Source organism: Danio aesculapii, chromosome 10, assembly GCF_903798145.1.
Source record: "Danio aesculapii chromosome 10, fDanAes4.1, whole genome shotgun sequence".
Lineage (NCBI taxonomy): Eukaryota > Metazoa > Chordata > Actinopteri > Cypriniformes > Danionidae > Danio > Danio aesculapii.
In genome coordinates, this window is record NC_079444.1 from 26,483,486 (window position 1) to 26,502,551 (window position 19,066).

General features: G+C 35.7%; 1 protein-coding gene across 12 annotated transcripts in view; it reads left to right on the forward strand.

The window, feature by feature from the left end:
- Positions 1 to 18,177, forward strand: part of synj1 (synaptojanin 1) — a 49,504-nt gene extending 31,327 nt beyond the window's left edge. For 4 of the 12 annotated variants that reach the window (XM_056466184.1, XM_056466187.1, XM_056466186.1 and 1 more), the window contains 8 exons: positions 1,019 to 1,057; positions 1,248 to 1,379; positions 3,022 to 3,060; positions 4,777 to 4,815; positions 6,831 to 6,877; positions 6,953 to 7,136; positions 8,846 to 9,144; positions 14,402 to 18,177. In XM_056466184.1, coding sequence (XP_056322159.1) covers positions 1,019 to 1,057; positions 1,248 to 1,379; positions 3,022 to 3,060; positions 4,777 to 4,815; positions 6,831 to 6,877; positions 6,953 to 7,136; positions 8,846 to 9,144; positions 14,402 to 15,169 — 1,547 coding nt within the window. In that variant the 3' untranslated portion in view covers positions 15,170 to 18,177. Of the gene's footprint in view, positions 1 to 1,018; positions 1,058 to 1,247; positions 1,380 to 3,021; positions 3,061 to 4,776; positions 4,816 to 6,830; positions 6,878 to 6,952; positions 7,137 to 8,845; positions 9,145 to 11,550; positions 11,575 to 14,401 lie in introns of all 12 variants that reach the window. The other 8 variants (XM_056466188.1, XM_056466191.1, XM_056466190.1 and 5 more) reach the window with 6 other exon arrangements.
- The last annotated feature ends 889 nt before the right edge of the window (positions 18,178 to 19,066 follow it).

The following is a 19,066-nucleotide window of genomic DNA, read 5'->3' on the forward strand; positions in this document are numbered from 1 at the left end:
TTGTCCATCCGTCTGTTTATCTAGCTATCGTTCTGTCTGTCCAGTTTTTTAGTTACTCCATCCATCCATCTCTCAATCTGCCCATCCGTCTGTCTGTCTCTGTCTGTTCGTCCAGTTTTTAGTTACTCCATCCATCCGCCCGTCTATCCATCCAACCGTCTATCTGTCCGTCTGTCTATCTGTCTGTCAAGTTTTTAGTTACTCCATCCATCCATCTATCAATCTGACCATCTGTCTGTCTCTGTCTGTCGGTTCAGTTTTTAGTTACTCCGTCTATCCATCCGTCCATCCATCCATCTGTCCGTCTGTCTGTCAAGTTTTTAGTTAGTCCATCCATCCGTCTATCTGTCCATCCATCTGTGTATCCATCCGTCTGTCCATCCATCCATCTGTCCATCTATCTATTCGCTTGTCCATCCGTCTGTCTATCTAGTTATCTTTCTGTCTGTCTGTCCAGTTTTTTAGTTACTCCATCCATCCATCTATCAATCTGCCCATCCGTCTGTCTGTCTCTGTCTGTCTGTCTGTCTGTCCGTCCAGTTTTTAGGTACTCCGTCTATCCATCCATCCGTCTATCTGTCTGTCAAGATTTTAGTTAGTCCATCCATCTGTCTATCCCTCTGTCAATCCATCCATCCATCCATCCATCTATCCTTACGTCCATCTGTTTATCCGTCTGTCCGTCTGTCCGTCTGTCCGTCTGTCTGTCTGTCTGTCTGTCTGTCTGTCTGTCTGTCTGTCTGTCTGTCTGTCCGTCTGTCTGCATGTCCAGTTTTTAAAACTGTCCATCCATCTGTTACCTCTCGACCCATCTATCAATCCATCCAAACATTACCTATCTATCTGCCTCTCTGTCCACCCGTCCATTCATCCATCAATTCATCCATTCATATTGTTGTACATATTGTTGTACATGAAGTTGTACATACTGTTCATTTATTATTTTCATTTAACTCTGCAACATATTGTACAGAAACTCTAGTACATTGTTTTTCCTTTGTTTTTACATTGCGAAAAGGAGGATTAAGCCCAGCATCCATTAGAAGGGAACTGGCAGGTAAAGAGTGCTGTTTGCTGATGTGCTTTAGTGGTTCCCGAGCTCTCAGAGTGTGTTTGTATGTCTGTGGGTCCCCAGGCTTCAGTGTGGTTTGCAGTGCTGTAAAGCTGAACTAAATAAATCCCTCAGACGTTTGTTTTGTCACTTGTGAGAATCTGACATTCCTCTCTCTCTCTTTCTCTATGCACAGGTTCTCCAGTTGATGGTCAGCCAGCAGGAGCTCCATTCTCACAGGGACTAGAGCCAAAACGTGCTCCTCCGCCACGCCCCAATGCTCCACCAGCTCGACCTGCACCTCCACAGCGCCCACCACCACCCTCAGGTACAGGCATGATGTTCAGTCTTAAGAGAAGTCTTTGGATATAGTCAAGAAGTTATCCAGGGACTGAAACAGCATTCAAATGAGTGCACTACATTTAATGCTATGGGCCAGATTTACTGAACAGGTCGAATTACCATTCATAAAAGCCCCCTCAGGAGTGCAAGTTCTGCTTGTGTTTCTATTGACAAAATGCAACAAAGAAGCTCATTTTCATGATCATCAATGCAATATACCAAGAGCAGTGCAAGTTAGAAATCAAGTGTGTGTAGCCTGCAAACAACATGGGCGTAAACACAAATCTTGGTAAATCATGGTGCACGATATGGCTGTCCAAATAAAAATACATTTTGAATATTTTTAAAATAGTATTTTATTTAAGAACAATTGTTTGATAGATTATGCACTTTAAATAGTGTCATTTCAATAATGATCTTTTTTTTTTCTTATTGTGCTTGGTTGTGCCCTCTTGTGGTCATAGCAGACAATGGACGCTTTTCACAAGCCTGTTATGACGCGTTTAACAGTCATCATAATCTTAAATCCTTGACAGTTTTAAAAAAAAATGTTTTAAAGGTATGAACATTTATATGCATTTATGTATGCATCATATCATATTTGCGTCTAATTACAAAAAACTAATTACCACTTATGCGAGGTGTTTCTAATGCAGCATCTATGGGACAGTACAGTAAATTTGACGTCATTCTCTCCTCTGGCTGCCGTCATCAGTCTCACACTATTTTTTTTTTCTTTTTCTAAAAAGTCTTGCTAACACCATCGTGAAGTTTTTCTGTTATTATTTCTGCAAATAGGATTGTAAAAAAATTATTTGTTGTACTCTTCCATTCACTGCGCTCTAAGCTTACCTAGCTGTAACGCCTTCGGCTACTGAGAAACCCGTAAATGTGAAAAGGGTCTATACACTATTTTGTCTGTAACATTAAAGACATAGTTCACCCAAAAATGAAAATTCTATCATCATTTACTCACTGTTTGCTTCGAATATATTTTGAAGAAAGCTAAAAAGCTCTATCCATTGACTTCCATATTTGTTTGTCCTACTATGAAAATCTATGGTTACAGGTTTACAACTTTCTACAAAATATCTTCTTTAGTGTTCAACAAAAGAAAGAAACTCATAAAGGTTTAGAAACACTTAAGGATGAGTAAATGATTAATAGAATTTTAGAATTTTTGGCTGAACTGTCCCTTTAAATATTGCCTTCAGATTTAAAATTTAGCCATGTTGACAGCCCTAGTGCCTGATTAATTTCACAAAATTCTTTCCTTCCACAAGTCTGTAAGGGAAACTCCTACAAATGCATTTGCAATATGGTCTGAGCCTTTTTATTCCTAATGCTTTTATTTAAGACTTTATGGCTGTAGGGTTTTCCCTGTGATGGGTTGCAGCTGGAAGGGCATCCGCTGCGCAAAACATGCTGGATAAGTTGGCGGTTCATTCCGCTGTGGCGACCCCAGATTAATAAAGGGACTAAGCCAGAAAGAAAATGAATAAATGAATGGCTGTAGGGTTTAAACTGGCACAGGCTGTTAGTAAATCTGGCTCTTTGTTTTCAGTTGTTTTTTTGTGATTTTAATTTGCATTTCATCTTTCATTTTACAATATCCTGCTATTCTAAAGGTGGCAGAAGTCCCACACCTGTTAGAAAAGATTCAGCAGGTAATGCTGTGCTTAAACATGAGCATTGTGTAGTAGCAGCTGAATTTTGCTTCAGTATTGCTGTTTATTGACTTGTTTGTAAATTGCTTCGTTACACCTGATGTAGGGCTGGGCGACGTTTCTGATTTCATCGATTGATTTTTATTTAATATTTTGCCACAATGTAATTTTTTTTATTATTTATTTGTCTTGTTGTTATTATTATTATTATTATTATTATTATTATTATTATTCATTATTGAGTCAGTTTATAATAAAATTATTTAAATTATAGTTACAAAGTTATTTAACAGGTCATTATTATTATTATTATTATTATTATTATTATTATTATTATTATTATTATTATTATTATTATTATTATTATTATTATTATTAATCGTTGAGTCACAGTTTAGAATAAAATAATTACAATTATGGTTATAAAGTTATTTAACAGGTCTTTATTATTATTATTATTATTATTATTATTATTATTATTATTATTATTATTATTATTATTAATCGTTGAGTCAGTTTAGAATGAAATAATTACAATTATAGTTACAAAGTTATTTAACAGGTCTTTATTATTATTATTATTATTATTAATATTAATCATTGAGTCAGTTTAGAATAAAATAATTACAATTATAGTTACAAAGTTATTTAACAGGTCATTTTTGTACCCAAACAAGTTCGCAAGTTGATTTTTTTGCCACAGTGTTTTTATTTTATTTTGTTTTCAGTTTTTACACATTGAAATACAGCCTTTTACAATCATAGAAACTTCTTTACAACCACAACATTGCTGGATTTACTAAATATACTAATTTAAATAATATAAAAAACAAAAACATCTATTCAAAAGTGACTTTTATTATCATACTAATTACAAAGTACTACAAACATGTATTGAATAGTTGATCAATACAGAACTGGATTGGTGTGCAAGTTTTTAAATACAATTTTTATTAAAAGTAAAGTTGACTAGTTCAATTAACAACAAAAAAATGAATCGTTCTATCTCGCCTAGCCCTAACCTGATGTTAGGTGGCTGTAGATGTGGATGTGTAAAGTGTCTGGCTTACTTTTCCTCAGTTAAATGCACAATGTTGCAGTTCTGTGCTTTATTAGTAGTGTTTCTTCATGCTTTCCATGAACCTAATCATCAATGTCATCTTGTGGTTTCTGAAAATCAAGTATTGTAAATGTTTTTGCAGCTGTGTGTGATTTGTTTTATGCTTTGGAAACATTATGAATGTGTTCTTTCAAAGGCTTCGCTGAGCCTCTCAATCTAGAGTTTGATCTGACTGATAACGAAGGTAATATCTGAGGGAGAGAAAAAATTAGATTTTAGTATGTCTTTGCAGTGTTTGGTTTTTGTGTATGTTTGTCTTCTGGTCAGTTGAGACCTGCTGCACTTGCTAACAGAATTAGACTCATTATTCATAACTAATGATTTAAATCAACAGCCTCGCCATGATGCAGTGCATGAAGTCTCAATTGTTTCAGTAATTATGATTTAGTTTTCGAGTGTGAAGTGATGGGTTAAACTAGCTGAATTAGTGTTGGTGAATGAATAGAGAAAGGCAGAAATGGGCTCTCCATCAGGTAAGGAGTTAGTTTAATCAATTATGTTTTCTCCCAAGTAAACGACTGCAATGTCATTTTACAGAACTACAAGTCATTTAGAATTTATTTGGATTTTTTTTTTTTTCTTCATGCTAACAAAAGGACAAAAAAGCCCTGCGTTAGCACGAGCAGATGCATCTGGTGAGTTTCTACACTAAGTGACACCAATGGTCAGTTACAGATGATTTGACAAACATATTTGGGCCAATATATTGTAACCGCACACAAGTTTCAGCTCAGAATATTAGTTGAGAAAAGTTAGCTGTCACTCCTGACAGAAGCACTAATCTGACATTTTTCAGGCTTCTTTTCATTGTCTGTTTACATCAGGGTGTCAGCTGTAGGGCCTCGCACACGTAATACACAATTATGTAGTGCGTTAACTTTAAATTAGCTCAAAAGGAATATAACAGAATTAAAAGCGGCTTCAAAAGAATCAACTCTCTGAACTGAACAAATTAATCATCCAGCGCTCGTTTGAACAGATGGGGCTGTTGACTCAAAAACGAATATTGCTATTCCAAATAAAGTAAAACACACACATTCATACCGGTTGCAGACAAGAAATAAAAGGAAAAGAAGAGTTTAGGAGAGATGTGATGTAAAACCTAACCAAAGTGAACCAAATAATCAATTTGGCGTGACTCACTCACATGAACTGTGGTGCTTAGACATATAGTATTAAGCATACATTTATAATAGGAACATGATAGATTTTACATATCTATAATTAAAAGAAATGAAAGGAAGGGAAAAGGTTTCACTCATTCATCTCACATAACATACACATAATGGTATATTTGTAATAAATCAAAGCATAATGGTTACACAAGATTAATACATTGTTAATGTAGACAGGATTCAGGTGTTATACATAAGCAATAAAGTGACAATCATTAAAAGTCCACGATCATCATTTTGAGGATGATCTAATGAACTTTAATGTTTAATTTATAAATTTCAGAGAAGATTTTGATTCTCTGTTTTGGACTAAAGTCATTTAATTCTCTTGTCTTGCATGGGGGTTGAAAACCCCATTTCCTGAGGTCAAACACAAGCTCTTTGTTAAGAAAAGTGTTCTCGTGATCAGTTACCCGTTCGTCTTGAGTTAACTTGATCAGGATAGTAGGTCTGATGACGCTTAACTGATGATGAACCAGTCATGAGGCCAATAGCCTCAAGGCATCCGCTTCCTGCTCTGTACTGCAACAAATGTGGCCTGACCTTCTGATTTTGGCTCTCGATCAAGGTGATTCTGATCACAGGTGTTGACTCGGTTATCGGTGTCAGCATCGTTAAGTCCCAACACCGCCGATCCTTAAAAAGTCTTAAATTCTTAAAGGATAAAAATAAGGCCTTAATCAGTCTTAAAATATCTTAAATCTGCGTTTCAAAGATCTTAACAATGCAATAGAACCAATCCGATAAGGAAGATTTTGTTTCCGTTTTGAAATCTACTTAAATCTCTTTGTCTATCATCACTAAGAACAACAAAGGTGGAACCAAATCCATTTATAGTCTTTGGCAGGGCCCAATAAAATACATGCTCACAATGATTTTGTTTTACGTAGTTAACGTTCGCTGGGATTTCGCTTGCGTAAACAGTTTGCGGGATTTCGCTCTGTAATAGCTTATAACAGCTGCGTCAACCTGTACATTAACAAATGAAGAACTACAGATGCAGCAATCGACCAACCAAGGACCAAAATCTGCCAGAATCTATCTATGAAACAATAATAAAAAGCTTCACATATAAAATATTGATATATGTAGTTAAAAAATAGGTGAAAGGTATTGATTTTGGAAAATTATGTTTTAATGTTAGTGTTAATGCAGTTTGGTGAAATTGATGCAATGGTTTTTATTATTATTGTTGTTAATATTATTATTAATAATAATAATATTTTGAGGTTTTTCACACTTTATATGTATAATTAACAATGTTCAGGATGGAAGTTACTTTTCTTTTTGCAAATTCTGTACTATAAAATTGCTCTTAAATTTCTTTCTTTGTGGTATTAAAAAGGTCTTAATTATAACTTTTAGATACCCAAGATTTTGTTGTGGAAATTCTTGCTGTTTCAGTATTTTTTTATTGATATTTTATTATATTTTGATACTTGTAATGTTTGATTATGTAATCGACTGTTTTTCAGGTCGAGGTCAAGCCCCTGGACCAGCTCCTGGAGGCATCCCAAGGCCGGTGGGTTTGATAAATGAGAGTAAAACTCTACTGAGTACTACAACAAGTATGTTAAAATATCGTTTTTGGCTTTAGATCCCACCCCGAGCAGGAGTCATCAGTGTTACGCCTCAGGCTAGACCTCCCCCTGCTCATCCCGGGGCCCCCAGACCCGCAGCAGAGGTGCATCCTGGAGCCCCTCGACCCTCACCAGATAATCATCCTGGAGCACCGAGACCCACTGCTGAACCCCAAAGCAAACCGTCTGAGCTGCCTCTGGGTTTGTTAAACACTTCTGATTGGCTATTTTTACTATATGAATATATATGTATTTTTAATTAATTACAATATTTAATTCTCGTTGTGCGTTCACACCAAAAGCGACAAGAGCGTCAAAGTAGCCGGAAGTCATTCATTTTCAAAGGGAGCCGGCATTGAAAAGCGCCAAGCAGCAGCGCGGCGTGTGTGTACCGGTGAGGGTGTCGAGGAGAGTTGAAATCAAGTCACCTTTATGGGAATGAGCTATGACGCGGTTTGATTTCGACAGTAGTTCCCAAGGATTTGATTATTGCGGCCGACGGATTTCCAACTATTTACGATGTTCTCTTACAGGGACACTCATTAAAAAAAAGTTACTGGTGAGTTACTGATGTGCATTAATGTTTATTTTTTTCTTTAAAAAAGCGTGAATCTCATTCTAACTATAACGACAATACAAACCAGTATTGCTGTTTCAGAATATTTCAAACTTGGACCCATACTAAATAAGTGGAGCAAAGCCACACGCAACAACATTTTCACACTAGAAAGCATGTTTTTATGCGGGAATGTAACTGATTTGCTGTAACGGCCCCTTTAAATACGAGATTAATGTAGCGAACTTTAACGCTCTCGCCATCTTCGTTGTGAAAGCACAATCACGATACATTCAAATTTTAAATATTATTGTCACATCCTCATGCCGCCTTTCCACTGCACACAACAAACAGCGACACACCGGAAGTCATTCATTTCCAATGGGGAGTAGTCCGGGAGCTGCGTTGAGCTCCGATCATCTTCGTATGCAGAAAATTCGGATCCGATTTGAGCTGTGGATACGTTGAAATATTTGAACTCCTGTGACCGTATGCGACCCGCTGACCGGATGTGATGTATTCCAGTGTTGTCTGTGCAAGCAAGATGAGAAATACTGTTTTTTTTTTTTGTTTGTTTGTTTGTTTGTTTTTATCAGAAAAAAAGTCTATAATAAAAACATTTCTATTCATAAATGAGTACTAAAAATATCATTTTTTATCTTGTCTCCACATTCCCGCCAAAAGTTTTAGCAGTCTATGAGTTTCTAGCATTGCATTCATTCAACCATGGTGAACGTACGGAGAATAAAGGCTCTTGCTTTTGCAGTCCTTTATTTCGGACACTGAGAACAGCTTCTCTCCCATGGTGCACAACAAACTGAAAATTCTGTGTTCTGTGTGACTGCCAAAGGGGACATTTTCCAACAGTCCTGTCCAAATATCGTGTGCAGTGGAAAGGCAGCTTCAGGCTGCTTAGACCCATAAAATGAGAAAAATAAATAAATAAATATATATATATATATATATATATATATATAATATATATATATATATATATATATATATATATATATATATATATATATATCTTTTTTTTTCATAACTTCATATTTTTCAGGTAAAACCAATATGTCCTGGGATTCTAGATATTATCACGTTATCACGTTTACATTTATTTTCAACAATACAACAGAAATGTTACTCTATTTTAAATTAAAACTTTCAGGTACAGTGAAAATGTGTTCATCAACTAAATACATTTCCAAAAGTGTGTAAGATATGCAGAAAAGCTAAATATATTATTACAACTTTTAAAATCCTAGATACATACATACATTATGGTACTCCATACACGAAATGTGTCATTTTACAAACTTGCGTACATACAAATATATTTCCATTTTCGTTTCCTTAGGTCCACCCCCAACACTGCCAGGTCCCGTGAGGCCTCAGATGACATCACCCATGCAGCCTCAGTCTGTGTCGCCCGTTCAGCCTCCAGTCCAACCCCAACTGCCCCCACCCATACAATCCCAGCTCCCTCCACCAATGCAGCCCACCTTACCTGCTCCTCTGATGCCTCAGCCGGCCCCTCAGACATCAGCCGGAGCCGCTGCCGCCCCTCAGCCTGGACTGGCATCTCCCAAACCTCCACCCCGCAGCCGCTCCTCTCACGCACTGCCGCCTGAATCTGCTCCAGCTCCAACAACACAGGTTAGTCCTCTTTTTCTGCGTACATCTTCATTAAAGTCAAGATCACAGGGGGACATATTATGTAGATGTAAAATAAGTCTCTGAAGTCCCCAGTGTGGGTATGTGAAGGTATCTTTAAAAATATAGCACAGATAGTTTTTATAGGTTTGAGGGTATGAGCCAAAACATGTGATTTATTTTTTTTTTTTTTTTGGTGAAGTAAACATTGGGGGAAATTTAGAATCCCTTGTTCTGAGTGACTGTTTATGAATTATTGGGATAATTTAAAAAAATGTAGGCTGATTGTTTTCACACACTGCGGCGCCTTATAAAGGTGATTTTTATTTTTTTTTTTGCAAAATAGGTCCCCTTTAAAAAGGGTTAGTTTACCCAAACATGTCAATTCTGTCATCCTTTACTCATCCTCAACTTGTTCCAAATCTCTTTAAGTTTGTTTCTTCTGTTGAACACAAAGAAAGATACACTAAAGAATGTTGTAAAACTTCATACGGTCATGGAAAACCTGGAAAAATGCATTGAACATGGCATTTCTCCAGGCCTGGAAAAGTTTTTTAAAAACAGTAAAACCCACAAAGTTTTGGAAAAGTTGTGCAAATTAGTTTAACAAATATCTGTATGCTTGAATAAAGGTTAGTGGTCTTCACTTCTTTTCTATAATCAATAATATATATACAATAATCAATATATTGACTTATCGCAAAATGCATGGACATGACCTCAATCATTTTGGTGATGCGAGATATTTCATTCATACATAAAAACCAATTCTAGCAACATTTCAGCTGATTGTGCGACTTCTCTATCTCTATTGGAGGTGTCAGTGTCAGTATGGTTTAAAAGAAAACACTATAGTATTTACTACAAATTATTTTAGTATATTTTCATGTGTGTGCCTGACAACTGAAAATAGATCTGGTAGCAGATATCGCAGCCTCTGTTACTTTTCACCTTGCACATTTTTGTTAACATTTATTATTATTTATGAGCAATTCCATGCAAATGTCAACCTTGCCATGAAAAATTTTCACCAAAATAGAGAAACCGTTTCTACATTTTTTGTGTAAGCAAGTACTTTACAGTACTTTAAAAATGCTCAAAAATGTCTCTATCAGAGTTGTCAAACAATTATATTTGATTAATCACAGTCACACAAGTGCCAATTTCCCATCTGTCACATGCATAACGGAAAAGTGTCACATCCATAACGAAGCTTTTCCCTTATAAATGCAAAAATGTAAAGTAAAATAAAATAAAATCTAAAATTTTTTTCCTTTTGATTAGCATTAATTCTTTTGGGTTGTGCAGTTCAATTCACAGAATTTCTACAAAGTCTGTTGTATACTGTAAACTCAGTCTTTTTTGTCACATCCATAACGCATGTTTATTTTGCTAGTTTAAAATATAAAAAATGTTGACAGATTAATATTTTTCTGATATATATATATATATATATATATATATATATATATATTATATTTTTCTGAAAAATATAAACAGTTGCCTCAATATAATGTTAACGTATACTGCAAACATCACATCCATAACGCTGGAATTGCTCTTATTTATTTCTTATTTATTTTTCACATTCTGATTCCAGTGCCTCATTATTCAATTGTTAAAATGACTATTAATATATTAACTTAAATATTATTAAGAAAAAAATAGTATGTGTTCCTTAGAAGTGTATATTTGCTTTATGATGTTATTATATTCTCATTCTGACATTGTATGAGTGGCATAAAATAACCTAAAAATGACAATAATATCATTTATCGCAATATATTTTGGTGTATAATATTGTACAACAAAAAAAATTATATTGTGACAGGCCTATCCTTGGCCAATCACATGCTCTCACATTATTAGTGCTGTGTTAAGCATTATATAAATAAATTCTACATAGACATACAAATACATTTCAATGAAATAGATTGTTGCGTATTTTACAATATGCTGTAATGAATTTGCATTGTTTTATTTTTATTCACCACATATACATTACATGAAACATTAGGCCATGACAATTTACTTGAAAGTCTTGGAAAAGTAATAAAATCTTAGTAGTAAAAACATGCATGAACCCTGTGTTTGTGCCTAATGTGGATGTCAGTGGAATGTTCTTCAGAATATCTTGTTTGGTGTTCAGCAGCAAGTCTAGAACCTCTGAAGTGCGAGTAAATGGTGAAAAATGTTCATTTTTAGATGAACTATCTTTAATTTTAACAAAGCCAGATCTCATTTAAAGAAACCGGGACCCACAAGATGCCATCCTTGGGTCATTGGCCAGCTTTATTGTCCTCTTTCTCTTTCTTTTCTACTTTACTGGATAATGTGGACTGTATCCAGGTGGTTCTCATAGTCATGTTTGGCTCTTCTTGATGCATGTGTGTCTCTCTCTTCCACTAGCAGGAGCAATCCTCAGGTTAACAGGTACTGGATTAAGTCATTTCTAGTCTTTACGTTGTCTTCACGGCACCATATCCTGTAGTCACGATGTATGAGTTGCTCATACATATAGGATCCTACATGTTATAGTTGTTTTTTCCTCGTCCCATCTTTAATTTGACCTTTTTTGTTTGTTTAATTTAATTATTAGACGTTTTTACATGTAAAACTTAACTTGAACCCCTTGATTTTTTCGCACATGATGCTTGGAGAATATTGTGGTGGTTCTGACAGGGGGTTCAAGGAAAGTGTCATCCAGTATTTTTGTCGTGGGTATTTATTTTAAATCCCAGTATGTTATCATTGTTTTCAGTGTTTCTTGGCTGGGGAAAACTCATTCGATCTGCAAAAAGCTTCACTTTGGCTTTCTGTACACAAATCATCTTTGTGTTTTTGGTGTTTTATAGTTCTGTTTTCATTGTTTTATAATTAACAGTTTAGTAAACAGGATTCAGTGATTTCAGATTTTGATTTATTTTAAGGTTTTGTCATTGCACCATTTATGTTTTAACCAATTTGTCATTGTGATTTTATTTTTGTCTCAAAACTCGTGACAATCACATTGTTTCAAATTAAGTCAACATGAAATATTTTCAACTACTTTTTTTTATTGGAAACAGGGTGTCTAAATGTGCATTCAGTACTTTAATTTACGATGTGTTTATTTGCTCAATTATCTAAATAATAAAAATCTCCAGAAAATGTGTAATTATTTTGCTACTTGAGGATTATATGATTTAATGCTAATTGGTGTTATATGATTCAATTTGAAAACAATTTTACAGTTTTAAAATTGGGGGTTATTATAATCTAAACACAGTGGTCCCTCGTTTATCGCAGGAGTTACAGTCTAAAAATAACCCGCAATGGGTGAAATCCACGAAGTAATCAGCTTTATTTTTACAATTATTATAGATGTTTTAAGGCTGTCCAACCCCTCACTACACACTATATACACTTTTTCTCAGACAGGCATTTACATTTTCACACTTTTCTCTCTTGTTTAAGAGCTCTCAAAGTTCAAACTTCCATAGAAGAATAAGTCCGGTATTCTAGAATAAAAAGATCAAAACATGTTGAGGCGCAAACATTCATGGCTGTCAGCAAAAGGTTTATAAAGCTTTTTAGCTTTTGTGCGGATAATGTTGGCATCCAGTGTAATGTTCTTTTTCCTGCAGTCACTGATCCACAAAGCGAGAGCAGACTCCGGACACTGGTTGCGCCGCGCACATGACAGTTGGTAGTAACACACACTAGACATGTACATTTGTGTGTTATTTAATATGAAATTATTCAGATGGTGCTCTGTGGTGTGTAGTTATGGAACGATAATCGTTTTCAAGGTATACCATGTTTTGGAAAAGTTTTTAAAAGGTTTTAAAACTGCCAAAATTTTCTTCTATACCGTTCCTATAGTATATGTAAGATTTTTATTGACGTATTTTGCATCTCCAACAGAAAAGATATCCAAAGATGTGGTTTTAAATTGTTAAGAAATCTGTTTTTGAAACTAGTGAAGACAGCAGAAGTCAATGATTTCTTTTAATTAATTAGTCTGACATGTTTACTACTCCAAAATATTTTAAATGTTTCTCAAAATAAAATATATTGTGTTCAAAGGGGGAAAAGTTGTTGTTTTTTTACCCAGACAATTAAAACAAACATATTTTAGAGAAGTAATCACAATACCGTGAAACTGTGATATTTTTTATCCAAGGTGATCATACCATCAGAGTCATAGAAATATGAATAGTGTCTTGAGTTGTAGCTGGGCACCGCAGACAGCCACCGACTTGCGGCGCCAGTGAGCGCACCCTGATAAAATCTGTTTCCATGGCCCTGCCTGGCTGTGTGCAACTCCCTTTATGATGGTCTTGCTGCGGACAGTTACAACCCTTTTTGCATCCTTGTTAAAACTCTCACTGCTAGCGATCAAAAATTTATGTTAATTTGGCAAGCTGAACGCATTCTTTACTGTACATGAGACATGGAGGAGATTGATTGACAATGGTCTACAGCCAATCAGGACACAGAACACAGTGCACTGTAAAAAAAGGCATGTCAAATTACACAAAAAGAATTCTGCGAGGCTGCATAAGGTAAACCGCGTTCTGGCGAGGGACCACTGGAATGGAAAATGACCCCAAAGTTACATTACTTGCTGTCTATCTTACTGTTCCAGGTCAAAAATTACTGCAAACAGCCAAGGTTTGTCCAATATTTGAAGTGCTTAGTAGGGTTAAATTAGCTGTTTTACTCACTCTCAGGCCATTTAAGATGTTGGTGACTTTTTTTCTTAAGTAAAACATAATCATTTTAGGTCAAACCTTGATCCTTGGCAAGTCATAAAATGCAAGTCAATGGCTACCAGCCATTGGCTACTTTGAACACAAAAAGGTACCTTTGTTTAGCTTCTTGCACCAATCATTTCACATCATAAGACCTCAATGTTTCATCAGAAGCCACAGGTGTTCATTTTGTTTTGGCTGTATTTGTTTTTTGACTCTCAAAGCACCAGTAGCCATTGACTTGTAATTTCTGAACAACCAAGGACCAAAGTTTCAGCTAAAAATCTTCTTTAATCTTCTAATGATGAAAAGATGTCATCTGAAATGTTGTGAGGGTGAGAAAATCAATCAAAAATTCAAAATTTTGTTGAACAATCCTTCTCCAAACATCCAGCCAATGGTTCCCAATATCTTTAACAAATTCAAATCTGACTTCATGTTGACTTCACTATTTATTTAGTGTTGTAGCTTCTCATGACCATTTTGATTTCACAATGTAGTCCATGTGTGTCGTCTTTCCCCAGGCCAAGAACATGAATGGAGTCCAAAGAGAAGCACAATGGAACCTAGACCCCTTCGACATGCTTAACCCCCAATCCCTCTTCCAGAACACACCTTTCACCGCTTCCCTCCCTCGCTCCTCATCCTCCTCTACATCCACCCCATCCCCTTCTTCCTCCTCCTCGACGTTACCCAGCAACCTCTCCCTGTTCTCAGCTCCGGACACCAGCGGCGCTTCGTGTCTTCTCGCTCCCCCCGCCCCGTCACGCAGCAAATCCCAAGAGACCCTTCGTTGCTCCCCCAATCCATTCCTCACTGACATCCAACCAAGACCCAACAGCACCAACCCTTTCACCAGCGGGCTGCAATCCTCCCCGCGCCGACCGCTTACACCCGATTTCTACACCCAAATGCAAGCCTCTAAACCTGATTTCAATAGAGCCATGTCTGCTGTAGGCCACAGTTCCACCCTTCCTTCAACCTTCTCAAGACAACAGTCGTTAGTTACTGCTTCTGCTCCAGCCCCCAACAAACAAACCCAAAAGTGGGTCACCTTTGATGACGATTTAGATTTCCTTTCAAAAAAGCTTGGGACCGGCCCATCAGCTTCACCTCTTCCCTTCCCACAAACCCAAAGCAGTTTCCCAAGCTCAGGCTTTGGCATGGACAACAACTGGGCATCGCTTCCCACCTCCGCATTCCCAACAATCCCTCCACCTGTACCAACCCGGACTAATACCAGCATCAAAAACACCCAATTCCCTTCCAGAAATGAGTTCACAGAGAGATGATATAGAATGGACGTTAAATAAGGAGGAAATATTATTGCGTATATGTATGGTTTGTATAAAAGCGCAGATATGTTGACCTGTTCGTCCAAAAAAAGTAATCTGGCCGTTTATTTTAGCCCAATGTGGGCAGGAAATCAAGACTAAATGCTTTTCAGATTTGAATATGTTGTCTTTTGCAAACATATGCATTGCGAGATTTAGCATATTGCACAAGCTACATAATCATTTGTAAAAAATGTATAAATGTTAAATTATATATCTCATCACACCGTCAGTGTGATCGTTTTAATCACCCTCATGTCGAAACATAAATGAGAACTGTACTCTTTATTTTGGGCCCTTTTGACTTTCACTATATAGTCAAATCCAGTTCTATAAGGTTCTAAAGAAGAAACAAATAGACATGAAATGAGGGTGATTAAATAATGAGTATTTTCAGTTTTATTCATCCAATATCCCTTTATTCTATAACCCAGTACATCCCAAGAAAAAACGTGCTCCTATCACACGCACAGATTTAAAATGCCTGGCTGCGTCTGATCTATTCTACCCCATCATATCTGTTAAATGGGCTTCACGTGAGCTGTGGTACATATATACATATTTTACTTTTGCCGTTAATCTCATTATGAATGTATTTACCTGTTTCTGTTGCCTACGTTTAGGTTTAGAACGTGCGCCACTTGCAGCATTAACAGACGCTTTGCTGCAAACTCAAATCGAGGGTCTTAACTTCTCTGGGTGTTCACGCTACGCTAAAGACCCCGTGTCCCAGCCTCAGCGCATCCTGTAGCTATATATCGTTGTCAAAATATATCTTCAACACATATTCATAGTGATTCTATGTCTTCCTAGTGAGGAAAAAAAATTGTAAAGTGGGTCTGAATTGTGTTCATATTTGCAGCATATACAGTACATGCCATATCTAAAGTGCACTGAAAAGCTCCGTCTGACTTGTAGGCTGTATTTGTTTCGCGCAGCGGCTCCTCTAATTCATCAACACTGTATATACATGTGCTTTCAGTTTACCCAAAGCTCACCACAGAACTGCTGTACTTATCAAACGTGTTGTGCGCGTGATTTGATTGGTGGGTTCCTCCTTCAGGATGTCGGTCATGCTTTCTTTTGTGCAATGTGTACTTAATCGCTCAATGAAATTGTATTTTTTAAGTTGAACAGGCTGTTGATAAAAATCTATTTATTGTTGTGTGTGGAGGAATACTGTGCTGTATTTTGGAGTGCGTCGTCTGTTTTTGTGTACTTTAGCTGTTTTGTGCGAATGCGCTTGCGTGTTTGGATCGTAATGTTGAGGGTTTCTGGTGTCTTTGTTACGAGTCTGCTGACCCCGGTGTCATTATTGCATTACATCTTCATTGTTTATGCAGATTTGTTATGGTATCAAATATTGTTTATTATTGACAGTAAGGTGGTCTGTTAAATTAATATTCTGTCATATTTACTCTCACTCATGCTGGTTTAAACTGAAAGTAAATCTTCAGAACACAATTGAAATAGACATTTCTGTCCATCCATTTAAAGTCTTCTCACTCAGAACTCTTAAAAGGATCAAAATAACTAATAAATATATATGAATCAAGCTATTCTCAAAGCATTTTATGAGATGATTTGATTAATCTTTCATCCACATACTGTACAAACACTGATCAGCGTGTTCAGCTGTTCAACAGCATTTAAATTTGGCTGCATGCTTGCTTGATGCATGAGAACCAATCAGGTTTGTTTTTGCGCGTCACATGACAAAGCTGAGCTTCTGTAAGAAACCAATCTTTTTTTTTCTTAAGTAAGTTAAGTAAGTGCTTGCATTTCTGTCTATGGTTGCAAATTAGTGTTCATATGAATAAAAGCTTAAATGAAATCTGCACAAATCATGTGGATATATTTTTAAAATCTCTTTAGGAATGATTCAAAGTATATTTTGGGTGAACAGACTTTAAATAGTGTCATAAATGTGTCAGAATTGCTTAGAAATGTCTTCATTTGCGTTCTGAAGATAAACATTTTGGTTTGGATGTCATGAAGGTGAGTAACTGATAACAAAATTGTAATTTTTGAGTGAACTAACCCTTAAACAGATTGTGAATGGTATAATATGTATGTTAATAATGCTTTGTTGATAAAAGTAAGATATTTCGGCGACTTTCAAATGTATTTGAGCTCTCAGATGTGTTCAGTTGTATAGCATTCCAGACGGTGTACTGATGCATTATGGGTGAGTGATCTGATTTTATGTGTGCAGTCATTTTTATTAATGTTATGCAGGTTTTTAATGTCCCTCAAGGGCGTCATGAAACCATTCCTGGTTAAAGTGTAGGTGTTTCAGGAAAGCAGTATTTTATTTGTGCTTCTGTTCCTTGTTTACATTTTAGGTACAAATTTAACATGTGCGTGGCTTTTCATATGTTCGCCTGGGACGTGTTAAGCAACGCATTTTGGCTTTGAGCATTACAGATTTATTTATATAAAGCTCAGAAAGTTTTTGGTTGAAGAAGGGGTCAGAGAAATGCCAGCCAGCAAGAATTATTGCAAAGATTTATGTGTGAATTAATGCATGAGAAACCATTCCAAAATGCATCCTAAAGCATTAACTGTGAACATCTCCAGAATACAGACTAGTATCAGGTTGTGGATAATATATATTTTTTTCTTTAATGACTGATAAACACAATCTAACCACTTAACATTCAAAAGCATTTGTTCTGTATGTAATCAAAGCATTAATTCTGACATCCTCTGCGCCAGTCATTAATGAGAAGCAAGGTTTTCTAGGAATAATCAACTCCTTTTGTGAAGGTAATGTTCCTTTGTAGCTTTTAGCCCAGTAGTGAACAGAAGTCTGTGGTATTAACCTTATATGTATGTAAACACAAACCACAAAACTGCAACTAGAATATTCGATCTGTAATTGAAGTGCATACCAAAAGTGCACATTTATGTATGGAGCAATTGATGTTGTATGTATGCAATAATAAATGTAATTCAACATGAAATGTGTTTGAGTTATTATCGGCTACATACAATTATAATAGAGATGATCAAATATGAGACTGCAGCTAGTGATGAAAGATTTATAGTCACATGTATAATTGTATTTAATTTAAGATTATTTAATTAGGATTTTTATTTAATGTTTAATATTTAGAGTATGTATTTGTAATTTTTATAACACTCATTAACGTTTTTATTGATGGCATGATTACAAGTAATACTTTATCTGTGAGTGTGAACAGTCTTCTTACTGTTTATTTAGTGACCTTTACAAGTTCAACATGATTGATTTTGAAAACCTGTACTGAAATCTTAGGCCGAAAAATTAATTTTCATGTTTATTAAAATATGTAATTCTGGAATTCTCAAACTGCTAGAAACAAGTTAGCTGTGTTCGATCTTGACAGAACATGCTAGTAATATGATAAATCATAGTATTGCCATGTTAAAACTTATTAGTAATCATGCTTACCATGGTCTCATTAAACAAAATTTTTAGTATAGTAAATTATGTAGTTTCGTATGCTTTTGCCAGATTGATTATGACCTGATGTTGGTCTTTATTATAGCAAATGATGGTTTAATTGTGGTGACTTTGTTTTGTTTTGTGTGTGTTGTAAAACAGTTTATTCTCATGTTTGTGTCGTTGTCAGCTTGTTTCAGTTATTTTATTTGTCAAATGCAGCAAATTTCAAGTATTTTTTTCTTTTAATAAGTTTTTCATGTTTATTAAAATGTGTTGGTGTAATTCTGGAATTCTCAAACTGCTAGAAACAAGTTAGTGGTGTTCTTGACAAAACATGCTAATAATCTAATAAATCATGTTATTACAATGTTAAACCATGTAAGTAATCATGATTACCATGTTTAATTCATTCATTTTCCTTCGGT